Source organism: Mesoplodon bidens (genome assembly GCF_964165515.1).
Source record: "Mesoplodon bidens genome assembly, chromosome: 2".
Classification (NCBI taxonomy): domain Eukaryota; kingdom Metazoa; phylum Chordata; class Mammalia; order Artiodactyla; family Ziphiidae; genus Mesoplodon; species Mesoplodon bidens.
The window spans coordinates 76,364,771-76,390,140 of record NC_138177.1 but is presented as its reverse complement, the minus strand read 5'-3'; the positions used below and the strand labels follow the sequence as shown (position 1 = coordinate 76,390,140).

Here is a 25,370-nt window from a genome sequence, read left to right as displayed (position 1 = left end):
TTCTTTTAGACATGTGAGCTGGGCATGTGATCCTGGTTTGGACAATCACAGTTCTTCATTCTCTAGGCAACTTCAATCAGTCCAGGTGGTAGGCACATGACTCAAGGAATGGCTGAAGTCTTTCCCTAGGAAATTAGATACAGACACTGCGAAAAACAAGGTGTTTTCCGCTAATAGACAAAGAGAAACAGAGATGAGCAAAAATGAAAGGCAGAAGAAAAAGAGGGAGATGACCTCGAGTTCTCTGTGTCAGACCTTAAGACCTAGGTTCCTATAGCATTTGCTTTAAATCTATGAGCTATCTCAGTGTGGCAGATTATGTTTTCCAGAAATGACCACCATGATATATCCTATCCCATATACTCTAATTACACTGCAACATCGATACTCCTTCCATGGAGTGGTGGTGTCTATATCCCCTCCCCTTGCACCTGGACAGACCTTTATGACAACTTGGACCAAAAAAGTATGGTGGAAGTGCTGCTATGTGACTTCTGACACTGAGTCATAAAAATGCCATACACTATTGCTTTATTCTCTTGGGACATCTGATTTTGGAAACCAGGCACCATGCTTGAAGAAGCCAATAGCCACATGAAGAGACCATGTATAGGAGTCATGCCAACAGCCCTAGATGAGGTCCCAGCAGACAGCCAACCTCAACCACCAGAAATGAGACATTTCCAGATAAACCCAGCCATCGTCACCCCTAGCCTTTGTCTTCCCAACTGAGGCTCCAGGCATCAAGCAGGGGCAGAGACAAGTCATCCCTATGTATCCTATCTGAATTCCTGACCCACAGATTCCAATAGAATAATAAATTGATGGTTTTAAACCACTAAGCTTTGGGATGGTTTGTTACACAGCTACAATTAAGGAAATACCTGGTGTCCTCCTTAGCTGTGTGAACCAATAAATTCTCTTTTTTGTTTAAGCTAATTTGAATTGAGTTTATCACTTGCAACTAAAGGAATCTTGACTCATAAACCCTCTAGTCTCTAGGTCTTATCCACTCTAGCAAATCAGTTAATTCAGTTTACCAAAAAAGTGATTTTTCATGTGGTCTTCACAGAAAAAAGTACAGAAAGGTAGGGAAAATGAAAGAAGAGTCAGAATTACTGCGAAGGCCTAAAAAAGGGGCCCTCTTTTTGTTTTCTTCAACTGATGACTCCCTGGGAAATGGCATGCCTTATTTCCTCATTCATGCCATTTAATTTTTCTGCTTAGGGGTGGGTGCTGGCCACTGATCTGCTGAGTGACTTTTTTTTTTTTTTTTGTGGTACGCGGGCCTCTCACTGTTGTGGCCTCTCCCGTTGCGGAGCACAGGCTCTGGACGCGCAGGCTCAGCGGCCATGGCTCATGGGCCCAGCCACCCCGCGACATGTGGGATCTTCCCGGACTGGGGCACGAACCCGCGTCCCCTGCGTCGGCAAGTGGACTCTCAACCACTGCGCCACCAGGGAAGCCCTGCTGAGTGACTTTTGAAAATCATTGTACTTTGCTGGATCTACTTCCTTTTTCAAAGAGTGATAGTGGAGGGAGTTATTCCTTTACCAGCAAAATGAGGGAATAGGGCTAGATGTGATATTAATTAGTATTTTTTTATTGGATTATAATTGTTTTACAATGTTGTGTTAATTTCTGCTGTACAACAAAGTGAATCAGCTATGTGTATACATATATCCTCTCCCTCCTGAGCCTCCCTCCCTGTTAGTACTCTTAATAACAGCTCTGTGCTAAGTATTAATATTATGTTAGGTGTTTCCCACATATTCTCATTTGGTCCCCACCATGTCTCTATGCAGCAGGTATTATTAGCCACTTTATGGTCCTTTCCTGGACTAACATTCTATCAACCTTTGTTGAGCTCCTTCTCTTGTGCCTCTCACTCTGATACACTCTGAGGGTATGACAAGTCACATGTAACAAGTTCCTTGTTTTCAAGAAGCTTATGTTCAGATTGGAAAGGTAAAGCTAAACTAAGTATTAAATTGATCTAAACTGAGTAGCACTGACGATAGATGCAATAGGAGTTATATTTTCTATTGTCCTGTAACAGATTACTACAAACTTAGCAGCTTAAAACAATACACATTTATTACTTCACAACTTTTGTGGTCCAGGAGTTAGGGTTCAGCTTAGCTGGGTCCTCTGCAGGGTCTCATAAGCCTGCAATCAAGGCACTGGCTGGGCTATGTTCCCTAGTGGAGCCAAGAATCCTCCTCCAAGCTCACGAGGTTGTTGGCAGAATTTCTTGCAGGCTTAGGACCGAGGGCCCTATTTTCTTGCTGTCCGCTCGGAGCAACTGTCAGTTCCTAGAAGCTCCTGCAGTTCCCTGTCATGGGCCTTCTCCACCAGTGGTTCACAACATGGTAGCATTCTTCTTTAGGGCCAGCAAGAGACTCTCACCCTAGTCAGCTAAGAAGGAATGTTATATAATGTATCTGTAACCATGGGAGTGACACATCATCATCTTCACTATATTCTATTGCCTAGAAGCAAGTCACGGGTCCTGCCCACACTCAAGGGGAGGGTATTACACAAGCGTGTGACTCACTGAAGGGGAGATGGGGTCACTGGAAGGTGTATTTGTTGCAGGGATTTAAAAAAGAGAGAGGGGACTTCCCTGGTGGTGCAGTAGTTAAGAATCCGCCTGACAATGCAGGGGACACGGGTTCGATCACTGGTCTGGGAAGATCCCACATGCCGTGGAGCAACTAAGCCCGTGCACCACAACTGCTGAGCCTGAGCTCTAGAGCCTGCGAGCCACAACTACTGAGCCTGCGTGCCACAACTACTGAAGCCTGTGCACCTAGAGCCTCTGCTCTGCAACAAGAGAAGCCACCGCAATAAGAAGGCCGCACACCACAACGAAGAGTATTTCCCACTCGCCGCAACTACAGAAAGCCCGTGCGCAGCAAGGAAGACTCAAGGCAACCAAAAAAAAAAAAAAAAAAAAAAAGTGCTTAGAGTAGTGTTTGGCACATAGTTACGTTGAGAGAGACAGTCCTTCATGGGTCTTTCATGCTTCTACCCATCTTCCTGGGTATGACAAGAATGCAAAGCCCTGACCCCTTTTTTTTTTTTTTTTTTGCGGTACGCGGGCCTCTCACTGTTGTGGCCTCTCCCGTTGCGGAGCACAGGCTCCGGATGCGCAGGCTCAGCGGCTATGGCTCACGGGCCCAGCCACTCCGCGGCATGTGGGATCTTCCCGAACCGGGGCACGAACCCGTGTCCCCTGCATCTGCAGGCGGACTCTCAACCACTGCGCCACCAGGGAAGTCCCAAGTAAGCTATTTTTCATTATTTTTGCTCTTGCTCTTCTTACTTGCCTTTGCCAGGCATTCTGCACAATATCTGCAAGTTTGTGTTTGGGTAGGTAGCCAAAAAACATCAATTGCTGCCATATGCAAAGAACTCTACTGTGTTGTTGGGGGAAACAAAATGAATTTGAAATAATGGTAACTTCAAAATCACTGCTCAATACTGTATGTTATCATTTATACGTGGAGTCTAAGAAATAAATCAAACTAGTGAATATAACAAAGAAGAAACAGACTCTCAGTTACAGAAAACAAACTAGTTGTTACCAGTGGGGAGAGGGAAGGGGGGAGGAGCGTGATAGGGGTAGGGGATTAAGAGGTACAAACTACTGTGTATAAAATAAATAAGCTACAAGGATATATTGTGCAGCACAGGGAATATAGCCAATATTTTATAATAACTATAAATGGAGTATAATCTTTAAAAATTGTGAATCACGGGCTTCCCTGGTGGTGCAGTGGTTGAGAGTCCGCCTGCCGATGCAGGGGACACGGGTTCGTGCCCCAGTCCGGGAAGATCCCACATGCTGCGGAGCGGCTAGGCCCGTGAGCCATGGACGCTGAGCCTGCGTGTCCGGAGCCTGTGCTCTGCAACGGGAGAGGCCACAACAGGGAGAGGCCCGCGTACCGCAGAAAAAAAAAAATTAATAAAAAAATAAAAAATTGTAAATCACTACGTTGTATACCTGAAACTTACATAATATCTATACCTATACTTCAATAAGAAAAAAAATATGGATATTTTAAAACTTAAAAAACAAAATCATTGCTCAATTGAATTACTTGGCCACTCTAATATCCAGGTCTAAATCACTGAGACCATATAGTTTCCTCTACATATGCTTTTTTACATAGATGGGGCAAGTTTTTATGTAGTTGCAATATATGAAAAGAAAGTTGCGCAAAAATAACTGGGCCTTAGTTCCTGTTACTTAACAGCTGGATGACTTTGGTTCAGTTTCCCAAAACGTGAAATAGAGAAGCGAATTCATGACCCAGTTGTCTCACACGATTGTTGGGGTCATTCAGTAAAATAACGTATATAGGGACTTCCCTGGTGGTCCAGTGGTTAAGACTCCCGCTTCCACTGAGTGGGTGGGGGTGGGGCGCCGATTCCATCCCTGGTCAGGCTCCGCCTGCGAGCCCGCGGGGACTGAAAAAAAAAAAGGATGTAGACACATAAGGTACTGAGCAAACGAGCAAAATAATTTAAGACTATGTTGAATCACAAACATCAAGTTGTCCTAATATTATTGTTTTCTAAAGGTTATGAAATGAAAGAAAAATAAAATATGCTCCACGTCAGTAGATGAATCTGTCACCTCCACTCCAGGCTGGGTTACCTGCTCACCATCCAAAAGGACACCCCTAAGAAGAGCTTGAAAGGTGAACTACAACCCCCAGCAGGCTTTGCGCCCAAATTGCGTCATATAACCTCAGCTCCGGCCCGGGCCCAGCCCTCTCCCCGCCCCCACCATTCAGAAACTACAACTCCCAGGAGGCTTCACGGCGTCTAAACCGTCCTCTTTCCCCCCGCCCCCTGTCTCCCCTTTACCCGCGCCGGCAGCTCCGTGGCCGATTCGGGTCCCGCCGTCGGCGGAGCGGGCGCGCGCGCCGGGGGTCGCGCGGCTGCTGAGAAGGCCGAGCACGCGCGGAGGGAGTGGAGGCGTAGGGTGGTGGGAGTACGGCTTGCTCGCTCGCAAGATGGCGGATGAGGACGGGGAAGGGATTCACCCCTCAGCCCCTCACAGGAACGGAGGTGGCGGCGGCGGCGGCGGCGGTGGGGGGTCTGGGCTCCACTGCGCCGGGAACGGCGGCGGGGGAGGCGGCGGCCCGCGGGTCGTGCGCATCGTCAAGTCCGAGTCCGGCTACGGCTTCAACGTGCGGGGCCAAGTGAGCGAGGGCGGGCAACTGCGGAGCATCAACGGGGAGCTGTACGCGCCGCTGCAGCATGTGAGCGCCGTGCTGCCCGGGGGGGCGGCCGACCGGGCCGGGGTGCGCAAGGGGGACCGCATTCTGGAGGTGTGAGTATCGGGGCTGCCCGCCGCCCCACCCCTTCCCCTCTGTCTGTCCCTGCATTTCCCCTCTACCCCTGTCACCCTCAGGCCGCACCTCCCCTCAACCCCCGAACCGGCCCCCCGCCCCTCCATGGAGGTTGGCCCTTCTACCTCCCCACACCCTGGGTTTCTGGGACCCCCGTACCCTCCCTGTAATCTCCAGTGTCCCAGCGCCCCTACTGCTTTTACCCCTGCCCCCATTGCTTTGGCTTTTCTGCCCCCTTGCCTTCCCCTTTGGCATGCTGCTTTCTGCTCCTCGGTGCCCCTTGCTTTCCTCTTGTTGAACATCTTTCTGCTTCTGACTGACAGCATCTCCTTTTCTGACCCAGCCACTGTGTGTCCGCCCCAAGTTCTCATCTTGAGCATCATAGTTTCTTGTTCTCCACCACTCCTTTTAGCCCCCGTGGACCGTCCCTTCTGCCCTCTAAACCAAATAGGCAGGACCTTTGGTCGGCTCCTACTTTTCTTCCGGAAACATCATCCCTCCACGCTGCACTTCTTTTTCTTTCCTTAGTTACCCTCTCCTTATGGTTAAGCACTCCCTATATTTTTCTGTCCTACCGTGTATCCCTTTCCTCCCCTCTTTTTTTGTATTCATACTCTGAGAATACCTTCTTTTCTGACCCTTGCTTTTTTTTTTTTTTTTTTTGATGGTGGTGTCGTCTTTGACACGATAGTTTCTCTTCACAGTAGTCCCCTTATCACACCAGGATTTTGAATCTAGTGTCTCCATCACCACATCCCTCTGAGAGCATCCCTGTCCTGGCCCCTGTCTTCACTCCTGCACCATACTCATATTTCTTTTTAGTCGGGTTTATGGTAGAGCTCTCCTTAGCTCCTACTTCCCCCAAACTACAGCCCCTTTTGGGTCTTTGACCTCCCCACTTTTTCAGGGCATGCCGTTTTCATTCTCTCTTCTAGTCTGTTCTCTTGTGATATCATGCTTGACTTGATCCTATTCTTTCTCTCTGAGGTTGTTTTCCCTTCTTTCTCTTTTTAGTCTCCTTCATGTTGAAACCCATCCTCTTTCCTTGCTGCAGTCCCTCCCGCTTCATATTCCTTCATCCTTACTTCCTCGCCGAATACCTTAAAGCTCTGGAAGGATGCTGCCCTGTCTTGCAGTTTCTTTCCAGACCTCCTCCTACTCCTTTAATCCAGGTGTTACATTTGTGTTTTTATACTTTGTATTAAGATTTGTATAGTGATTGCCGATTGACTGGTAGGTGGTGTATGCTCTCATTGTCTCCATTCTCCTCAGCAGTCTTCAATCCTGTATCTCTCTCCTGCTTACTGACGCTATCTTATATATTCTTTTTTCACACTTTTGCCCTCTCTTTCAGTGCTAGGATTTGCCCTCATGAATCTTTCTCTCTCTCTTTTTGGCCACTCTGCGCGGCTTGAGGGATCTTAGTTCCTCCACCAGGGATCAAACGCAGGCCCACCGCAGTGAAAGTGCAGAGTCCTAACCACTGGACCACCAGGGAATTCCCTCTTTCTCATTATTATAAATGTTATTTTAACCATAATTTCCATAACCTTCAGTCTTTCCTCTAGTAGAGCAGTAGGTTTATACAGTAGGTTTGATCAAGGTTTCAAGGGGGTAAGTAGTTTGAAGGACCTATAGAGTAGTCTGTCCCTTCTTACTCAGCTTATGCCTCTTACCCTTATCCTTGCCATTCTTACTGTATGGTATCCATTCATTCTGTTTCCTCTTACCCTCCACCTCAAGAAAGAGGAGTTCACCAAAGTAAGTGTTTGAAGCTATTATACCTTTCCTCTGTCCTTCCTGTAAATAGATGCGTTCTTTTTTCTGTTAATGTCCTATGACTTTTCTGGTACTCTGGCAATATATTCTTAATTTTTTGGGTGTCAGGGCATTCAGATACCGAATGCAGTAGTGACCTTTTGCTTTGTACCTGGGCACCTAATTCTTTTCTTTCTAGATAATTCAAAATCTGTGGCTGATGTTTCCTTCTGATAGAAGCTCTTGGAATTGTCCTTTCCCTTTCCCTTTGGAAGTTAACTTTGTATCCAGCTGTTTATTTTTAAATTTACAACTGAAGTATTTATTTAAAATTATAAATGTATCATAAAGTTCTAAATCATGTACTCTACTGGAGTAGAGTGCTGTGATTTTTGCAGTGGAGTCCAGGTATAAACTAGGTCCTGTAAAGGAGACCTCAGATGATTCCCTAGATAGATAGAAGGACTCGCCACAGGCCCAGGTTCCAATCTAGGCCCATTTCTTCTTCTAGAGAAAAGACATTACATTTTAGTGGTGATGAGTAGACAACTTTCTCTCTTTTAGTGGGCGGGGCAAAAAGAGCACTCTTTGCCTAGAGAACCTTTTTCTGGAATGTTGTGATGATTGGACATCTCCCTGGCATTGGATTCTCACCTTCCAACTGTATTTTGATTTCCAAATTCTTTGAAGTTTCTCTGCTACTATAGTGAAAATAGTGAAAGTTGTAACACAGAGCCAAGATAGGTGGTAAATGGTTTGGGTTCTCAACTATACAGTTTCTTTCTCTTTCCTTCCCTTCTTCTAAAGTCTACATCTTCTCCTTAGGTTTTCAAGTGAGAGGAGGAAAACAGAGACCAAACAGACATTGTTCTTGAGGGATATCTGTATCTGCTCCTTGTTTTGATCTTGATTAAGTTGATGCTAATTTTCCTAAAGTATTCTTTAGGCAACACTTTTTTCTGTCTCTCACCCAGGTTCCTTAAATTAACCTCTCTGTTGTCCCAGGTAAGCTTTGCATGTTGATGAAGTGCCAAGTAGGGTCAGAGTAGGCATAGGTAGATTATTATTGTGTAGATGTAGTTTGTATCGAGTTGTAGGTGGATGTCTGGACCTCCTTAAACAGATAATTGTTGATTAAGACTTTTTTCTATTTTAGACACTTTCCTCCAATATGCAAATTATTTTATTCCAATTTTCATATATTGCAGTAGTTTGGACAACTGATAGAGGTTTGAAAGAACAGATGAGATTTACGAGAATAGAAGCTTGGACAAAAAAGAGCATTATTTCTGTGCATTTCTTTAAAGGCTGCTTACCAAGGCCTTGTCCTAACTGAATCTTGGAGAAGTCATTAAATTAAATTCAATATGGTTTGGTTTGTCCTTTCTCCCTTCAAAACTGACTAGATTCTCACTGGTTAGGGAAAGAGTCATGTTGCAGGGCTTGGTACTGGAGTATGAACAAGCCTTCTGGGCTCTGAATTTTACTGCAGATGGAAAGTTTTCTTGAATGGCAATGTTAGTCTCCACCTTGTAATTTTTCCAGTGTAACATATATTGAGTGTCTTCCCTTTGATGTGTATACACTTGGAGACTAGTGAGTGAAGGATGCTTTCAACAAATAGAACCAAAATAAATATGTCTTTGCACTAATCATATAGCATGTGAAGTAATATTAGACTTCAGGTGATTTTCTTAAGGTTAAGATAGTTTCAAGGGCTCTTGATTGATTTCTTGAGAGATGCCCTTAGGAGGGTTTAAGTGTGCAGTGGATATGGATATTGTACTGTCTGTTTTTGAGAGATTAGGTTTGTCTGTTGGCTAGTTTGTTTTGTCTCTTTGGTGTTTGGATAATATGGTCTTCAGTAAGCATGGACCCTAAGGTTGGCTTGTAAGCGTTCAATATCATGATATATTTATGCTAGGCAGAGAGTATATGCCTTACTTCTTTTCTTTTTAAAAAAATTTAGTTAATTTTATTTTTGGCTGTGTTGGGTCTTCGTTGCCATGAGTGGGCTTTCTCTAGTTGCGGCGAGTGGGGGCTACTCTACGTTGTGGTGCGCGGGCTTCTCATTGCGGTGGCTTCTCTTGTTGCGGAGCACGAGCTCTAGGTGCGTGGGCTTCAGTAGTTGTGGCTCGTGGGCTCTAGAACACAGGCTCAGTAGTTGTGGCTCACGGGATTAGTTGCTCCATGGCAAGTGGGATCTTCCCGGACCAGGGCTCGAACCCACGTCCCCTGCATTGGCAGGCGATTCTTAACCACTGCACCACCAGGGAAGTCTCACCTTACTTCTTGATAGCTACAAGATAATATAACTTTTCTGTATTAAAGTTAAACCATAAGAAAAAGATGTTTGTGTGTGCATATATATTTGTTTAGTGATAATTTATTTTCAAAACATATAAATATGTCATGGGCATTCTTTTTTTGTTTTTGTTTTTTTTTAATTTTATGTGAAAATTTGAAAATTGACTAAAAAGAGGTTGGGGCCACACGAAGTATTTTTATGAGTTAAAAAAGTACCTTTTTAGGATCTGCTTTCTCAGTTGTAGCTGAATTCTATTTGGCTTAGATTTTCCAGGTAGGTTTTGTAAATGGTGTTTGAAATCATGGTTATTGATCAAAGGAAGTTTTTACGGCAGTGATTCTCAAGCTTTAGTGAGCGTGAGAATCACTGGGTGTGTTTGTCAAAAGTATGGATTCTCAGGCTCACCCTTTAAAGGTTATGATTCAGTAGGTCTTGCACGGGGCCTAGAAGTCTTTATTTTTTACTCCCTGGCCAGGTGTGGGTAATGCAGCCAACATACCCACCCCATACCTGGAGTGAAACTACAAGCCTTTAATTCTCAGTTCATTTTATTGTCCTGATTATGTAGAGAGTTATTAGCTAAGACTATGTGAACAAAGTGATTTGTTAGGCTCTTGAAATCCCAGCCCTTAGGAAAATCAGTTCAGTAGATAGTGGACTAACTGTTGTATCTAATCATCCACACTTTATTGAATCTTGATAAGCTGTTGTAATAAAGGTGAGGGTTAAGAGGTAGAGCAAGTTAATAATAATAATTATTATTATATCACTTTGCAGTTTGTATAGTGTTACAGTTTGCACAGTGTTTTTACATTTGATCTTCACAAGAGCCTTGTGAGATAGGGAAAATATAAGCTCCTTGGTGGCAGGGACTATGTCTGTGCTGTTTCCGTAGCTAAATATCTAGCGGTACATAGAAAGTACTCTTCCATAAACGCTTGCTGAATGAATGTATGAGTATTATCCCTGTTTCATAAGAGAGGAAACTGGGAGTTGCACTAATGAATGTTAACCAGAATTAAACCCAGGTCTTTGGAAGCTAAATCCAGTGTATTTTCCATTTCTTTGTTTTCTCAGCTACTCTTGACTGTTAATAGTCAACTATTCTTGACTGAGTTCACTTAAAATTCTTAAAGTCATATCCCCATGAAGTTGGATAGCAGTTGAACTTTGGTTCTATGATTTTGAAATGTAACTGTGTTATATCTTTATTTACCCTGTCTCTCTTATTGTTAAATTGGGTAGAAGACAGGGGACCAAAATAGGCATTCTTTGCCCTTATTTGTTGCTATCTTTATTGGTTATCAGTGAAGAGAGCATGACGATCGTAATTGCAACCCCAAGAAATACTTTTAATTCCATAGGTAGTGGAGGCGGCAAAATAATAAAACTAAATTTGAAAATAGCATTATCTTCCCCACAGAAATGTCTTCTGCAATATTGCTGTGACCAGGAAAAGATTTTTTGTTAGTAACGTGAAGATTTGTTTGGGTCATATAAGTTACTGTGAAGAACAGTTCTTTTTCCAGCCACCACTTTTCCAGTTTGTTTCAGAAGAGGGTTTATTACTACACTCTAAAGGATAATTGTTTTTTTAGATAAGTCCCGTTGGGAATAATTCCTATGATCTGGTAGATAAGCAAAGAGACTCAGTTGACAAGCAAACATTTACGATTTATGATCACTGCGCGGTGCTTTGGGAGCATGATCTGTGGTAAGTTCATTGTTAGATGCTGACATTGCTGGCACAAAGGATTTTGTAGTGGTTTAGGTTAGTGCCAGTTAGGGTCATTCTGTTCTTCGACTGTCAGCTATAGAGATGGTTTCTGTGCTTCACTTAGGCAGTCTAGTAAGAGCCAGTGTATGGGTGGTGCAATTCCAGGCCCACATTTGGAAAAAAGAAATTTAGGCAGTTTAAAACCATTTTTTAAAAAATTGAAACTCATAGATTTTGTATTACACCCAGTTAAAAAAAAACCCACCTGAAACAAGTTTCACAAAACTGTGTTTACTAGTATCATGCACTCTGGTATTTTTTAGTCCGTCAGTATTTTGGTTTTTTTGTTTTGTTTTTGAATGCTGATGGTGGCCCACTGCATTAATTTCATGACTCATTAGGTTGTAATCCACGGTTTGAAAAACAGTGATTTAGGGTGTCAATTTTATGATGTTGGCTGATATCACCTTATGTTCAGCCTGGTACCACAATTAAGCACAAACTATGTGTAAAGTACTGTTAGGCTTGTATGAGTCACAGAGTCCCTGCATCCCTGCCCTTGGGAAACTTGCAGTGCAGTGGGGAAGGTGCATGTAAACAATTTACTGTATGTAAAGCAAAATGAAATAATGGAGATAAATGAAAAACACAGTGGAGTTTAGAGGTAAGAAGAGTGAATATGCTTGAGAAGATTGGAAGATTGGTGGGTGGATAGGTCATAGAAGGCTTTTAAACTGTGATTGAAGGACAGGTATAATTTTAGTAGGCAGAAGAGGGGGAAGGATTTTATAGGCTGAGGTAACTGTGTGACCAAAGGGAGGATCTTAGGATAACAAGGAATCTAAAGTTGCTGTTTGTTTATAGACACCTGTGCTTCAGGTTAGATCAAATGGGGTTTTGATTGCTGTGCTAAAAAGTTTGGATGTTATTCTGTTTTTGAGGTCAGAATATCGTTGTATGTGCATTAATACCCAGGACTCCCTGAGATTTAGTTTTTATTTAATTATTTACCTGAAGAGGTTGAATAACATTTCCAAGGCCAAAGAGGAAAATCACTGTTAGAAGAATTTCAGAGCATCTACTCTCTTGGGCTGTCTTGTACTATATAAAGAAGGGAACTAAAGACAACTAAGCTCCAATGCCCAGAGCTGGGAGCAGCTGGTGATGAGCTGGTTGCCTTTAACTTGTATATGTATTTTACTCACAGCACAGTTCAGCTTCTCAAATATCTGTTTCTCTTTCTCTTATGTTTTATATGACTGTACTTACTATTGTGTTTACAGTTGGTAAGTTTGATCCTATATGCTGTAGGTCCACTTGAGCTCTGCCCTACAGATGTTCTGTTTTAGCTGTACTCTGATTTGAAGATGCCTCCTTTAATTTAAATCTTTTATTTTGGCATACAGCATGTTGCTGGGAGTTGAGTGGGACTGAAGACAGACAGGGAACTTAATATGTATAGTACTAAGATTTATACCTGCAGTCTACCTTCAAAATGAAAATTCTTACAAAGATCCTTCAAATAAGTTTGTTTATTTATTTATTTATTTGGCTGTGTTGGGTCTTCGTTGCTGCACGCGGTCTTTCTCTAGTTATGGCGAGTGGGGGGGCTGGTCTTCGTTGTGGTGCGCGGACTTCTCATTGCAGTGGCTTCTCTTGTTTCGGAGCACGGGCTCTAGGTGCGCGGGCTTTAGTAGTTGCAGCACGCTGGCTCAGTAGTTGTGGATCGCGGGCTCTAGAGTGCAGGCTTAGTAGTTGTGGTGCACTGGCTTAGTTGCTCTGCGGCATGTGGGATCTTTCCAGACCAGGGCTTGAACCTGCATCCCCTGCATTGACAGGTAGATTCTTAACCACTGCACCACCAGGGAAGCCCCAGATAAGGTTAGGAACTGGTAGTGACCATACAGTGAATTTCTCCTGTCAGTAATGTGAGGGGTACTTCAGAATTAGATTTTGTGATATGGTATCAGTCAAATGCTAGGTAGTATGTGTGTAGTCTTTTTTGTTTATTATTTATTGCTCCCTGCTAACTAATAAGGTTTTCATATAGTTGAGGAAATACACCTATCTGCAAGGTATTAAAGTTGCAGAGTAAGGTACTGCATTTGAGTACTCTTATGTGTACTTTCTTTAATGAGCTTCCATTGGTATGAAAACATCTTTTAAAAAAATGGTTTTTGCTTAAGCTATCTGAAATTGCAGATTCTTGTGTCAGACCTCAGAGCGAGACTAGAACGACAGGTCTGTGTATTCTGTGGACTTGAAACACAAGTAATTAGTTTACTTCTCTTTGGAAAAGTACAGAGCAGTCTGCAGAGTCAGCTGCTTGTGTGGATTTTCTCCCAGCTGCTTTGAAGAGGCTGATTACTCTTACAGAACTATTCAGTGCGATTAACCAGGAAGCTCTCTCTCTCCCCTCCAACCCCCTGCCCCCAACAGTACTTTTATATCTGTGGGCCTATCTAGTTTTAGTTATATTTATTTAGTATGTTTTGAAAATTGGGAGATTGATTAACTTAATATTTGGAGATGTGATGACCTCTGTGAAAGTTTTGGAAACTTCTTCCACTTCTTTTGCTGATCAGTTTAATCATGATAACGTTTGTAATTTATAAAGTGTGTAGTTTGTCTACTGAATGTACCATGCAGGTTACTTAATTCTTTTTACCCAAAATTACGATCATTTTGATTCTGGTAGGGTTAAAAACTATTTTTTGGATCTGTTTTCTGAAGGTACGTAACTTGCATCTCTTTTCTTAGAAATGACAATGAGTTTTGTTCTCTTTACCTGGTGTTTTGAATCCAAGGAAATGTGACACTAAAGTTTCCCTTTCTGAATTGTGTGCTAATAGATTATTTTAGATTTCCCTGGCCTACCAAATTATCCTTTATGTTGCTGATTTGGAAAAGGTCTTACTGTAACTTTCTTCTTATTCAATATGCTGAAATAGACTACAGCTTAACAAAAACTGTACTGTAGTCTGTGTTCCTCAGCTTCCAAAAGAAATTGTGCAAATTTAATTTGGGTTAAAGGATGGTATTTGATTGCTGAAGGGCCATATCACTTAAAAAGTATCTCTCTTGTTATTCATTTCTAAGGGCTTCTTACATAGACGAAGGTATTTTGAACTGTTTTTTCAGTAGTAATAGATTTACACTTCTCACACTCAAATACAGTACCTCTGGAGACTAATAGAATATTTAGGAAATGGGTGTTGGGATTCAGGGTGCAGTTTGTCACCACAGAACAGACTTACCAGATCACATGAAGAATCATGTTTTTAATTGCATTATGTGGTAATTCAGAAATAGTAGTGAAATAGAACTTTAAAATATTAAGATTCCTTCTTTGGTAATTTACCTGACTTGCAGACTAAGGTTGTTGATAAAGCAAGTAGATTTTATTCTTTAATTAACTTTCACTGTACACCAAACTAAAAACATTGGGGAGTTGCGTTTAAATTGGCCATTAGGCAATGGTTCAAATTATAGCAGATCTCAAAGCCTGAGTTGGTGTTGAGAAATGCTTTAGGACTGATCATGTTTGTTTTGCTGGTGAATAACTGATTGAGGGGGCCTGAGAAATAGGGTAGATAGGAGGAGAATGAGTTAGTCAGGTTAGGGAAACCACTATGGCTATTAGCAACTTTCTTACCTTTATCTAGCATTCATTATCCCGCAGTGTGAAGAAGTAACCTATTTTCACATCCAGCTTTACATTTAAATTGAACCATAGAGTTGTTATATGCTGATCAAGTTTTTACAGACAAAAGTTGAAAAGTAAGCAAACAAAAAAATCTTATCCAAACAAGATAAATGTATACTTTTATAGCTTTAGTATTGGAAATTTCTTTAAGACTTTACTGGTAATACTTAGCCTCTGTTGTGTGAGGAAACCCATTGTGCTTAAATTTTTTAACTAAGTGTGGTGCATTTATTTAGTTTTCATGAGATGAAACGATATAATTATAATAGATTATTCCCAGAATTAACATAAAATAAAGGCTGCTTTTTAAATGTCAACATGTTTATTTCTTATTCCTTCTTCTTACCTCATTTTGCTATCCTTGGAATCAGTGTTTATTTTTTTAAAAATTAATAAAAACAATTTACTTTTATTTTCAGTATATTTCAGTAAAAGAAAACATAGCCTCACTTTGGAATTGCTTACATAATTGAATGTCATCTTTTACTCTTAACCATTATTTTTATTGCTACTCATAATAGAAAACAAAATATTAATAATATTGAGGCTTGAAAAATGTAGAGCTTGCATAATATTTTTAGTAGTTCCCTTTAAATAGTGAAACCAGTATAAAAGTTAAAAATAAGGAATGAAATTATGGAAGTGCATGAAGGAAAACCAGTATTGAGTTTATGTGCTAATTTTTTTTTTTTTTTTTTTTTTTTTTTTTTTGCGATACGCGGGCCTCTTACTGTTGTGGCCTCTCCCGTTGCGGAGCACAGGCTCCGGACGCGCAGACTCAGCGGCCATGGCTCACGGGCCCAGACGCTCCGTGGCATGTGGGATCTTCCCGGACCGGGGCATGAACCCGTGTGCGCTGCATCGGCAGGCGGACTTTCAACCACTGCGCCACCAGGGAAGCCCTATGTGCTAATCTTAATAATTTTTTTTCATTCACTCGGAAAAATTTTAATGAGTGCTTACTACATGACACATACAATATTAGACACTGGGGATAGGAAGCTGAATGACATGTAGTCTTTGCACTAAGGAATTTTAGGTTTGGTGGAGAAAGTGGTAGCCTTAGGTTATTTCTTAAGCCCAGTTGACCTGATTCTTATTCCTCCTCCCTAACCTCCCCCGTCCTGCCTCACCACAATGGGATGAACAAGTTTAGAGCAATTCCTCCAAGCCGCCATAAGTACTTTTCTGCCCTTAGTTATCTAAACTAGTAATGCAAGTGCCTAGAGACTATGTGCATATTCACAGGAGTCTTCCAGACACAAAATGTACTAAAACTAGGAGGACTGTATAGTTTATTGTCCAGACCAAGACACTTGAAAATGAAAGGGGCCCATTAATTATGCTAGGTTAAAAGGTGTAAACTAGTTGTGTCCTGGCCATGTGGAGCACAGATCCAAAGCCTTAGTAATTTTAATATAGGAGGCTGTTTTAAAATTCTAAGACTAGAATTTTGTATTTTATTAGGAGGGAAATGAACAAGTTTGTTTTTATTCTTGGTGTCAAGTTGTTACATTGGCCTTACAGGTAATTATAAGATAACAAATGAACTTTTCTTCTGAATAGCTTCATTATAATTTTATATTGATTTTTAAAATACCTTAAAGCCTTAAGCCTTATTATACTTTTTTTATTGAATGACAAGATTCATTTATTTAGAAATAAGTCTACCTGTGTAGATTACATTTGTTTCCTGATTTCCTTGGAACTAGAAGGTTTGAGGAATCTATTACTCCTTCCCAAGTAGTAAACCCTTGTTACTTGTGGCTGGAGGTATTATGGTCGAAAGACAGATGATGCTTATTTGTACTTTTCCTGCCTCAGGCAGCATTCTTTGTGAATAGAACACCCAGCCAAGGGTAAAAAGTCCCAGTGATGGTGAGCAGCTTATTTGACAAGTTATTGATTCTTTTTTCCCTCTTTGGGAAGACTAGATGCTGATTGACATACCTCTCAGTTTCTCAACCCTGCCAGGGCCATACTTTATTGTTATTAGTACTCTCTTTTGCCCAGCATTAAATTTTTAGATGTAGGTGCTTTAAAATATTGGTATAAATATTGAATTTTGCTTTTGATACTTAAAAAAGGCTTTGGTAAGGGTTTGTGAATTAGGGCTCTCCATAGAATGCATAGCCTCCACCATTATAAACATCCCCCACCAGAGAGGTACATTTGTTAGAATTGATGAGCCTACATTGACACATCATTGTCACTTAGAGTCCATAGTTTATTTTAGGGTTCACTCTTGGTATTGTATATTCTATGGGTTTGGACAAATTTGTAATAACAGCATCTGCCATTGTAGTATACAGAGTAGTTTCACTGCCCTAAAAATCCTCTATGCTCTGCTAATTCATTCCTCTCTCCCCCTAAGCCCTGGCAACTACTGATCTTTTTACTGTCTCCATAGTTTTGCCTCTTCCAGATTATCATACAGTTTGAATCATATAGTATGTAGCCTTGTCTTCTTTCACCTAGTAATATACATTTAAGTGTCCTTCATGTCTTTTTATGGCTTGATAGCTCATTTCTTTCTAGTGATGAATAATATTCCATTGTCTTCTGGATCTACCACAGATTATACATTCCTCAACTGAAGGACATCTTGGTTGCTTCCAAGTTTTGGTAATTATGAATAAAGCTGCTTATAAACGTCTGTGTGCAGGTTTTTGTGTGGACAAAAGTTTTTGACTCCAAAGAGCATAATTGCTGGATCCAGGTGGTAAGAGTATGTTATTTTTATAAGAAGCCACCAAACTGTCTTCCAAAGTATACCCTTTTGCATTTCCACCAGCAATGAATGAGAGTTCCTGTTAAGCCATATCCTCGTCAGCATTTGGTGTTGTCAGTGTTTCGGATTTTGGTCATTCTAGTAGGTGTTTAGTGGTATAAAATTCATTTTTTAAATTATAAAAGTAATGTGTTAGTAATGTTAGAAAATTTGGAGACTAAGGAAAAAAAAATCACCCATCATCTTATCATCCTAACACAACTACTTTTTGTATTTTGCCTGTCCTTTTTTAATGTATTTGTTATGAAGTCATACTGTTAAATATAATTTGTGATCTAATTTTTAGAATTAATAGACCATTTTCTAGAATAGTTTTAGATTTACAGAAAAATTGAACAGATAGTGTAGAGTTTCCATATATACATCCCCCACTCCCACCATACAGTTTCTCCTCTTATATAAGTATGGTTATTTGTTACATGTTTAACATTTGTTAAAATAAATGAACCAATGTTGATACATTATTACCAACTGAAGCCCATAGTTTATTCTGATTTCATTAGTTTTTACCTAATGTCTTTCTATTCTGGGATCCCATCCAAGATACCACATTACATTTAGTTGTCATGTCTCCTTAGGCTCATATTGGCTGTGACATTTTCTCAGTCTTTCCTTGTTTTTGATGACCTTGACACTTTTGAGGAATACTGGTCAGGTATAGTATGCCTGACTATTAGAATTTGTCTGATTTTTTTTCATGATTAGATTGGAGTTTTGGTGATTTTGGGAGGACAGTCACAGAGGTAAAGTATCATTTTCATCAGTTCATATCAACTGTACATACTATCATCATGATTTATGACTGTTGATATTGACCTTGATCATCTGGCTAAAGTAGTATTTGCCAGGTTTCTCGACTTTAAAGTTTTTCTCCTCCTCCTCTCCCCCCTCTTCATACTGTACCCTTTGGATAGCAGTCACTATATGCAGCCCACACTTAAGGAGTGGGAAGTTATGCTTTTCTCCTTTAGTATGTAGTAACTGTATAATTTATTTGGAATTCTGCATAGGAGAAGAATGTCTCTTCTCCCCTGTCTATTAATTTATCTGTCATTTATTTATATCAGTAAGGGTTCATGGATATTTATTTTATACTTTGGGTTGTATAATCTGATACTGCCACTTTATTTTGTTGCTGCAGTTGTTCCAGAATCGGCCATTGGTAGCTCTTTCAGTTGGCTTCTGTGCCCTTCTACCATACTCTCATCAATGTGTGTTTTTTTGTTTTGTTTTGTTTTTGAGCACTTCCTTACTTTCTGGTATTACATAGTGCTCCAGGCTCATCTTGTGTGTTTCCTGCCGCAGTCCTAGAATCAGCCATTTCTCCAAGAGCCACCTGGTTCTTTTTACTGGAGAATGTTATTAGAAACCAAGATCTAGGCATTAGGTATGGTTCTTTTTTTTTTTTTTTTTTTTTTTTGCGATACGCGGGCCTCTCACTGTTGTGGCCTCTCCCGCTGCGGAGTACAGGCTACGGACGCGCAGGCCCAGCGGCCATGGCTCACGGGCCCAGCCTCTCCGTGGCATGTGGGATCCCCCCAGACCGGGGCACGAACCCGTGTCCCCTGCATCAGCAGGCGGACTCTCAAGCACTGCGCCACCAGGGAAGCCCTAGGTATGGTTCTTGCTAAGAGGGTGTACTTTCTTTCAGGTCCTCTCAGCTGTCAGAGCAAAGAAATATATGTGTTTATTAACCCCTGTATATACACATATCTATAAATATTTCTATATGTAACCATCTGTATCTATATTAAGTTAAACATGAGTTCTTACTGATGTCTCTAGCTTTTCTTCATTACCATATGGATGTTTTATCCCCCTCCCCTTGCTGATTTGTACATTTCCACTCCAACAGTGAGAAACTTGGCTCCCTACATCCACCATTTATTTACTTAATTTTTCAATTCCAATATACATGTATAGTAATACCAGAATTGTTAACCTGTACCCCTGCGGGAAACAACTTTATTGACTAGAATACAGTACTTATGTGCAGTCCCTTTGGCCTTTAATCTTACAGAATTCATTCATTTCCAGTTACTTAGGTCTGTACCTTTTCCCGCCTACCCGCTTCCATGAGGTTTTTTGAAATAGATTTGAAATACAGTTAGATTCTCTTGTTATAGCCTGGAATTCTCTGAACCTACTGATTTAAGAAAAAGTTGCATATGTTAAGGTTTACTCTTTGTGTGGTAAAGTTCTGTACATTTTGACAAGTGCATCCTCTCATGTATGCAGTGTTACAGTATCATACGGAATAGTTTCACTGCCCTAAAAATCCCCTGTGCTTCACTTACTCATCCCTCCCCTCCCTCCAAGCCCCTGGCAGCACACTGATCTTTGCCTTTTCTGGAATGTCATATAATTAATTGGAATCATACAATATGTAGCCTTTTCAGATTGGCTTCTTTCCCTTAGCAATATGCATTTAAGATTCCCGCATGTCTTTTTGTGGCTTGAGAGCTCATTTCTTTTTATAGCTGAATAATATTCCATTGTCTAGATGTACCACTTTTGTTTATCCATTCACTTATAAAGGGCATCTTGGTTGCTTCCAGTTTTTGGCAATTATGAATAAAGCCGCTATAAACATCTGTGTGCAGGTTTTTGTGTGAATATAAGTTGTCAACTCAATTGGGTAAATACCTAGGAGTGTGATTGCTGGATCTTATGGTAAGACTATGTTTAGCTTTTTAAAAAACTGTCAAACTGTCTTCCAAAGTGGCTCTACCATTGAATGAATTGCTGTTGCTCCACATCTTCACCAGCATTTGATATTATTGTTTTTTTTAACCAATCAAATAGATATTTAATGGTATTTGCAGTTCTCCAATGATGAGTGATGTTGAGTAACTTTTATATGCTTATTTACCATCTGTATTTCTTCTTTAGTGAGGTGTCTGTTCAGATCTTTTGCCCATTTTTTAATACATTAAAAATTTTTATCTATTTATTTATTTATTTTGGCTGTGCTGGGTCTTCCTTGTGGCACATGGGCTTCTCTAGTTGAGGCTCATGGGCTCTAGAGCACACAGGCTCAGTAGTTGCAGAACTCGGGCTTAGTTGTGGTATGTGGGATCTTAGTTCCCCGACCAGGGTTAGAACTCGGGCCCCCTGCATTGGGAGTGCAGAGTCTTAACCACTGGACCACCAGGGAAGTCCCTGCCCATTTTTAACTGGCTTGTTTTCTTATTGTTGAGTTTTAAGTTTTAAGGTTCTTTTATATTTTGGATACAAGTCCTTTATCAAATATGTGTTTTCCAAATATTTTTTACCAGTCTGTGACTTGTTTTTCTTAACAATGTCTTTCACAGAGCAGAAGTTTTTAATTTTTATAAAATTCATCTTAGCAGTTTTGTCTTTCATGGATCACATTTTTGTTGTCTAAAATCTCATTGTCATACCCATCACTAGATTTTCTCCTATGTTATCTTTTAGAAGTTGCATTTTTATAATCCACTTCTTAACATAACATTGGCCCAAACATATTTATAGATTATTTTGTTCTTCATATTTACAATTTTAAATGATTGCTTTATAGTTAAATTGTTTTGCTATAATTTTCTTTACCATTCATTTCCCCCTATTGCTGACTTTTTATAAGAACAGAAATTTGGAAACAACCTAAATAATGAACATACTTGTACCTTGCTTTTTCTGTGTTCAGGATTATTTCATTTCTTTCAACAAATACTTGAGAATGGTCTACATGCCACTGTAAAGTTCTTGCCCTCATGGAGCTCATATTTTGATGATTTCCTTAGGATAAATTTCTCAGTAAGGCCATTTTGGGTTGAAAGAACATGAACATTTTTTTTTTTTTTTTTGCTGTACGCGGGCCTCTCACTGCTGTGGCCTCTCCCGTTGCGGAGCACAGGCTCCGGACACACAGGCTCCACGGCCATGGCTCGCGGGCCCAGCCGCTGCGCGGCATGTGGGATCTTCCGGGATAGGGGCACGAACCCGTGTCCCCTGCATCGGCAGGCGGACTCTCAACCACTGCGCCACCAGGGAAGCCCGAACATGAACATTTTTATGACTTTAGATGCATATTACCAGTGAAATTGCTTTCCAAAAGGATTTTACCAGTTTATGTAGTCATCGTCTCATTTTCCAGATAAGTTAACATTGAGTAATTGAGATAATAGTTTTGTGCTTTTAAAATTGTTAACCACATTGTTTATTAGAAAAAACGCAAGCATTTTAGAAACCTTTGACCATTTACTTTCTCTAGTTGTACTTCCCTTGTCCTGTCAGTAAATTAGGCGTTCTAAAATGTTATTATTTCTGAAACAGAATTCCAAAAAGTTCTTGATATTTAGTGGCCTGGCATTGTACTTTGGTACAGACACGATCAAGCTTGACTTCCTTTGGCTATTTTTATTGCTTATGCATGTCTGAATCCCTTATCTCCAGAGTGTAAGGGCAAAGTACAGCATGATTGCTAAGACAATTAGTCAGTTATGTGACTTGATTGTTTGCCTAAGTTAAGTTATCAGAGAGGCAGAGGTGGATGAAAAGGAGTCAACCTAAGCCAGCCAGATGATTTAACTGCAAAATTTAAGAGGACATATCTTTACATTTCAGTAGAGTAGTTCCTTGTTTTTATAGTCTAGTGTCTAGTATAGATGTACTCAACAACTGGGCAATGAACCAGTGAAAAGTCAAAGGAAGTGTCGTTCTTTTGATGAGTCAGGGGACTGTTTTTCTCCAACTTGTAAGATCTTCACCCAATTTCCAAGAAAATATATTGCAGAGAAGATAGGGAGTTTGTTTAAAAAGCTTTGTGTAATTGAAAAGATAGAAAAGCTATGTTAAATTTTAAAAATTACCCATAGTTCCATAGTTACCCTAACTTAGCTATTTTCATAGTTTACATACTGTGTCTATTTGGGGGCAGGAATATCTTATGTGCTCATAAGATCACAATGGATGATATTTTTATATTTTAAATGCAAAAAACCTCAAACAAACAATATTTATAGTCTTTGTTTTCTGCATTTTACATGCTATAAGGACTTTTCCATGTTTGCATATAGTCTTCATAAATATTTTTTGAGTTGTAAGTTCATTTGCTTGATGTACTTCAATGTCATTAAAAGTTTTTCTAATGTTAGCTATTTGGCTGGACAAATTCTTTTTCAAATACTCTGTGAGAAGAAAATGCTTTACAGCCTTGAATGCTTAAAAATCTAACAAGGGGATTCTAGGACTCCTAAAAAAGATCAATTATATTTATAATGTAATATAATAGTATTAATCAAGTGTTGAGTGAGTTTGATGTTTCTCACATTATGGCTTTAATAAACTAGACAGAGATGCTGTTGCTCTCTGGCTTAACTTTATAATCATCTGTTGCTGACGTTCTTAACTACACTAGGCTTGAAATACGTGTCCTGTTGTTTTTAGGAGGTTAAGACAAAAGGCCAAAGCAGTAGTAGGGGTAAAACTAGCTCTGGCTTAATTTTCTCTTCATTATTTTGTTGAAATAGGCTTGTAAGACATGACAGTATTGAAGGCTTAGCTTATTTTCCACAAGGATATGGGAGGTGAAGGAAAAGGGTGTGTTTTATCCATTAAACAATTTTCTACTGCAGATATGTGTAGAGATTCATCTATTAGGATCTTCATAACAACATTGTCAACAGAAAAAAAATTCAGAGTAATCTAAAAGTAGAATGGGGCTGTTTCACTCTGATGATAGACTACTATTTTACATTTATAAATGAGGATATTATATAATTTTATTTTAAGATCAACTTTATTGAGGTTTAATTTACATACAGTCAAATGCACACATTTTGAGAGTTTTAAATCTGAGAAAAGTATAAATCCACTTAACTACCACCCCAATCAAGATATAGAGCACATATATTACTTCAGAAAGCTTCCTTGTGTCTGTTGTACCCCCTACCCCCGCCCCCTCCCTGACAGACAACCACTGATCTGATAATTATCACTATAGAATAGTTTTGTCTATTTGGAACTTCAAATAAATGAAATCAAATCAAACAGACTCTTTTCTCTCTTCTTTGCTCAGTGTTTTTTTGAGATAAATCCATATTGTGGACATCAGTAGTTTGGTCCTTTTTATTGCTGAGTAATACTCTGTGGCATGAATGTGCCACAGTTTATCTGTTTACCTCTTGATAGACATTTGGCTGTTTTCAGTTTTGGACTATGATGAATAAAGCTTCAGTGAACATTCAACTATAATTGTTTGTATGAACATGTTTTCATTTGTCTTGGGTAGATAACGTAGGAGTGGAATTGCTAGGTCATATAGTAAATGTGTGTATGTTTCACATTATAAGAAACTGCCGGATTGTTTTTGCTTTATGCTCCCATCAGCAATGCATGAGAATTCCATCTCTTCCACATCCTTGGCAAAACTTTTTTTATTTTAACCTTTCTGTGAACATGTAGCCGTTGTGTTTTAACCTACAGAATTGAGAAGTGTCTCCTACTGCTTGCAGTTATAGGACTTTATTGTCTGTTTTTTACAGGCTGCCTCTGGGGGACTAACTACACTTTAATTACTTTCCTGTGTGTCACAGGGGGTCAAAATAATATTCTGCTTACCACATAGAATGGCTCCTTCCTGTGGCACGTATAGTGATTGGCTGTGTCATATTTCCATCCATACCTAATTTCATTATATACAGTTTCCTTCATAAACAGTATACAAATCCTGACTATTTAGAACTTTTTTTCCTCTGCTTTTTTGGGGGTGTTTATATTAGCTTTGCAGTTTCCTCAGCTGGCTAACTTTAGTTGAATAAAAGTCTTAAAGCCACTCCTATTAGCTAGCTAAAGGCCTCTCCAGTGGGGTCAAATTTTGGTCTTATGTAAAAAATGAGGGGCATTTTATTAAAATTATCAAGTGTATCTTTACAATGCTGAAGACACGAAGTAATTGGGTATCATCTAGTTGCCTAAGGAAACTAAATTTTGGTCCTAGTTGTGGATGGTTGGATTTTTTGGTTGCCTTCTTTTTTCCCTCCACATTTTATTTATTTATTTTTAAAATTAATTTATTTATTTAATTAATTTATTTTTGGCTGCGTTGGGTCTTCCTTGCTGCGTGCGTGCTTTCTCTAGGTGTGGCGAGTGCGGGGCTACTCTTCGTTGCGGTGCGTGGGCTTCTCATTGCGTTGGCTTTTCTTGTTGCGGAGTATGGGCTCTAGGCACGCAGGCTTCCATAGTTGTGGCTCGCGGGCTCTAGAGTGCAGGCTCAGTAGTTGTGGCGCATGGGCTTCGTTGCTCCTCGGCATGTGAGAACTTCCCGGACCAGGGCTTGAACCCCTGTCCCCTGCGTTGGCAGGTGGATTCTTAATCACTGTGCCACCAGGGAAGCCCTCTCCACATTTTATTTTGAAAAATTTCAAACATACAGAAAAGTTGAAGGAATTGCACGAGAATACCTGTTTACCACCTAGATTCTATAATTAACATTTTACTGTATTTGTTTAATCACATATCTGTTGAAAATTTTTGATGGTGTGTTTAAGCCTTTCTTTGTAGAAAAAGCATTGATGGGTAGAACCCACTGGGCAGTAGTTACTTTTGTGTGGTATAGGACTTAGTGGTTCTCTGATGCGGTAGTTCTCTTTTGAAGTTGACTATCTTGTGTTTCCTATTATCATTGGTTGAGAGCTCAGTCATTAATTTTCAAATGAATTCCATCTAGATTATGTTACAAAGACAAAAGAAAAGCAAGGGAA

At 40.1% G+C, this 25,370-nt stretch overlaps 1 protein-coding gene across 1 annotated transcript in view; it reads left to right on the top strand.

The window, feature by feature from the left end:
* The first annotated feature begins 4,868 nt into the window (after positions 1 to 4,868).
* SNX27 (sorting nexin 27) overlaps positions 4,869 to 25,370 on the top strand; it is an 83,501-nt gene continuing 62,999 nt past the window's right edge. Inside the window, exon 1 of the mRNA XM_081219750.1 lies at positions 4,869 to 5,347. Coding sequence (XP_081075876.1) covers positions 5,028 to 5,347 — 320 coding nt within the window. The 5' untranslated portion in view covers positions 4,869 to 5,027. The remainder of the gene's footprint in view (positions 5,348 to 25,370) is intronic.